We start from the raw sequence: 3,698 nt of genomic DNA, 5'->3' as shown, positions 1-3,698 counted from the left end.
GATAAAAAAAGATTTAATTTAATGTATTTATTTCAGATTATTATATGTCAATGGACACATTTAAGTAAGTTACATTCTATATAAATATGAAATTTGCATTAAAAAATTATAATACTGAGAAACAGTAAATGAGAAAATGAGAACTTAAAAGCAGAGAATGAAAGTATGCATTACCTTTATCGTTTTTATTTTGATATAATAATATTTTGATAATGATATTATGAAGTTTTTATGACAATAACGGTAACACCAGGGTTGCGAAAGTCAAACGTCATTTCTAACAGGTTGAGGAAAAATCATTATTGAAAAAAATAATTATTTATTTGTAATTAATTACTTTTATTTGTTACTTGTAACGAAAAAAATAATTCGTCTATGCGCTATAAATTACTTATGTTAATATTACTAACTTATGTTTGTATTAATTAATAAATAAACAATTAAATTTCTAATGACATTTATCTAGTAAATAATATAATGGTAAATAATATAATATGATAACTTCCAAATCAATAGTTTTTAATGTCCGGGATAAATAATTTATAACATCGTAACTATTCCTGTTAGTTCTGAGTTATAGTTAATTATTATGCCAACGACTACCATATTTGATTCTAGAACTATCTTAGGACATTATTGTTGTCTAATAAAATCCTAACATCGGCTCCTGATAATTGTTCCACATAAGGTTACATGCCACACTTTCGTATTTCATTTTTAGAATATCACCTAAAGCTTTGAGATAAGGCATAAAAAATTATGTTTGTCTTTATTAACTAACTATTTTAACTATATATACACCTTTTTTAACTATATACACCGGATTACTAATTACCAACAACTTTATTTTCATTTCTCCTATATCTTTTGTAAAGAACCGTTTGAAATTATGATATTTGTTTTTCGACCACGCACTAATAACATTGTCCACTTTACTCTCGCTGACAATGAAAGTACCTTTGTTGTTGGTGTATATCATTTGATTAAGATTAGTTATTAAGATTAAGATTAACTTTTCTATTCTTGTCTGTCCATTACGCCTCTCTGCGAAAATAAGGCAACTCTCGTTCCTGAGATCCATACGTGCTCTGTATGTTGCATTCATAATGAGCTACAACAATAATCATATAGTTTATGAGAAACAGTAACAATATAGGAATCGTGTGTATGATAAAAGCATAATTGAAACTCAATAGAATAAGTTGAATAGCATTAAATCAGTAGAATAGAATTACAAAACAACAGTAAAATAATGATGATTTGATGATATGATTCGAAAATTATCGCAGTTTGATCTATCGTTACATTGTCAGTTATGTAGCAGTGATATATTATCATAATTTTTTATTGTCATAATATATATATATAATATGTCATAATAGTATTATCCACATGGGAAAAAAAATGTGAAAATATTGATAATACGTACATGTCTGTAATAAGGCATGCTTGGTTTGTAGTGTAAGAAGATCCGACAAAGGAATCACGGCAGCTGATTGTGAGTATTTCTCGAATATTCCACATTCTACGATTCCGTGTTACATTTGCTTGGAGCGAAAGGAGTTCTGCTATCGATGTGTTGTCACCTAATAATATCTAATAAAATTGTATGTCACCTAATAAAATTGTATGAATTATTTCATTTTTTAAAGATACTCCATTTAATGAAAAATTAGACGCTTTGTTGTGATTTCTTACCTCTGGCAAGATTATATGATATTGTTAGACAAGGACAGCTAGCTATGTCAACGTTCAGTCGTTGGAATTCAGGAGTTGCATTCCATTTTGCAGAATTATTATCATGTAACACACGCATCAAATATGATGTGTTTGGTGAATTAAATAATAAACATTGTATATACGTACCTTCTGTGAGAGTCGGTATTATCAAAGAAAATGGATGATAAGGAAAAACGTCAATTGTGTAGGCCAAATTCCATTTGGCCCCACTGCCATAATACTAAATTAAAACTAGAACACAAGACTATTAAATTTTTACTGAAAGCTACGTAATGATTTACAAATTGTTATATTATAATAGTAAATTTAATGTTAAATCTGAGAAATGTTGATTTTAGCGTACTATTGGAAATAATATAAATTAATATAAATAATATAAATATTGGAAATAATATAAATTTGGGAATAGTTACTAATTTATAGTTACCTGTAATATATATGTTATTGCTGAGAAGTTTGGTACATTTTTAAATTTCGAAAGAAAATTTAACTTATTTATAAATATTGTAAATATACTAAAATTTATATTATCTCTATCCTAAATTATTATAATAATATACGTTTAAAAATGAAAGTCAATTTTACTTTTTAAATACAATAATTGATAAAGGATCATGATTTATCTAAAAATTATGAAAAACTCCAAATTTTTGGACGATAGTATATAGTGGTTTACTTGCAATAATTTGTTATAAGTATTGTATCTATGAAAATATTTTATATAAATTCTATACGTATCATTTTTGGATAAAATTGACAAATATTTTAACTCATTACATTAATATTCAAGAACTGGTTAATTAACAAGTAAGCTGTAATTGCTAATTGTACACAGTTGTTATTTTTGAACAAAATTAAATTTAAACAAAATTAAATTTAAACAGTTTATTATTTCGTATTTGTGCATTAACTACAATTTAAAAATACACTATATCTCGCGCTGTTCATTTTTTAATAACATTACAATTTGTCATTTTATTTTCGAAACTAGAAGCCATAATAATATTATCAAAATGTTGGTTTTTATAAAACAAACGCAAGATGTGTTTCGTAGATTTAAGTATAGCTTAAATATTATTAAATAAATAATAAAGGTGAATAAACATATTAATCAGACATCATTTGTTAGATATTGTTTGCAAAACAAAAAAACTGTACTAATAATTTCAAATCAACGATCATTAGGAAGATCGTATTAGGTGTGGTAAAAAGAAATCCATTATTTTTCAATTCAATTTCATGCAAAAATAATGGATTTCTTTTTACTACACCTATTAGGAAGATCATATTATATTAGGAAGGTCATATGTCTATAATTTTAACGAGATATTAGGAAGGTCATATGTCTATAATTTTAACGAGAAATTTTTTGACGATTTCATCAGTGTGATATAAATATAATGGAATTAAACATACACGCAACACATATTAACTATTACTGCCATTTATTTAAATTATAAAGTTACATATACCACTAAAAAAAGTTATAGTGAAATGAATTTGGAATATTTAAAGAGAATATTTCATTAAGTATCAACGTATTAGATCCAGCGTAGCTTTTTTAGTCCTTATTTATTTAATTGAATTGTATTTATTTTGAACTTTATTTAAATTATAATTCATAATATTCTTTTTTTTCTTAACTGATATGCATTATTGTATTATATTTACTATTTTATAAAATTGTTAAATGTTTTATTTAAACATCTTTGCTCGTCTCGTAGTTATTTAAATTAGTATAATAAAGATGTTATGTCGTGCGTATGTGCTTGCATGTCAAGTATGTATACTTACTAATTACAAATGTATATAATTGCTGACTTTAATTTCCTAGTCTTAGACGTCGTATCTATACGAACGGTATGGCACATTGTCGCTGCTTCTTCAAATGTGACAAGAAAATAATAATTTAAGAAACTGCAGAATCATAGTGGTCATAAGAGTCAGTAATAAATTAG

The 3,698-nt window shown here is 25.4% G+C and overlaps 1 protein-coding gene across 1 annotated transcript; it reads right to left on the bottom strand.

Annotated features, from left to right (window-relative positions):
- Positions 1-540: 540 nt before the first annotated feature.
- Positions 541-1,105, bottom strand: LOC108687055. Its single transcript, XM_018192666.1, is given in 3 exon segments — positions 541-655; positions 657-735; positions 937-1,105. Coding segments are annotated over 3 exon segments (363 nt in total).
- Positions 1,106-3,698: the final 2,593 nt, after the last annotated feature.

Source organism: Atta colombica, unplaced genomic scaffold, assembly GCF_001594045.1.
Source record: "Atta colombica isolate Treedump-2 unplaced genomic scaffold, Acol1.0 scaffold102, whole genome shotgun sequence".
NCBI classification, from domain to species: domain Eukaryota; kingdom Metazoa; phylum Arthropoda; class Insecta; order Hymenoptera; family Formicidae; genus Atta; species Atta colombica.
Note: the sequence above shows the minus strand (reverse complement) of the source record. Positions and strands in the feature narration are given on the sequence as shown.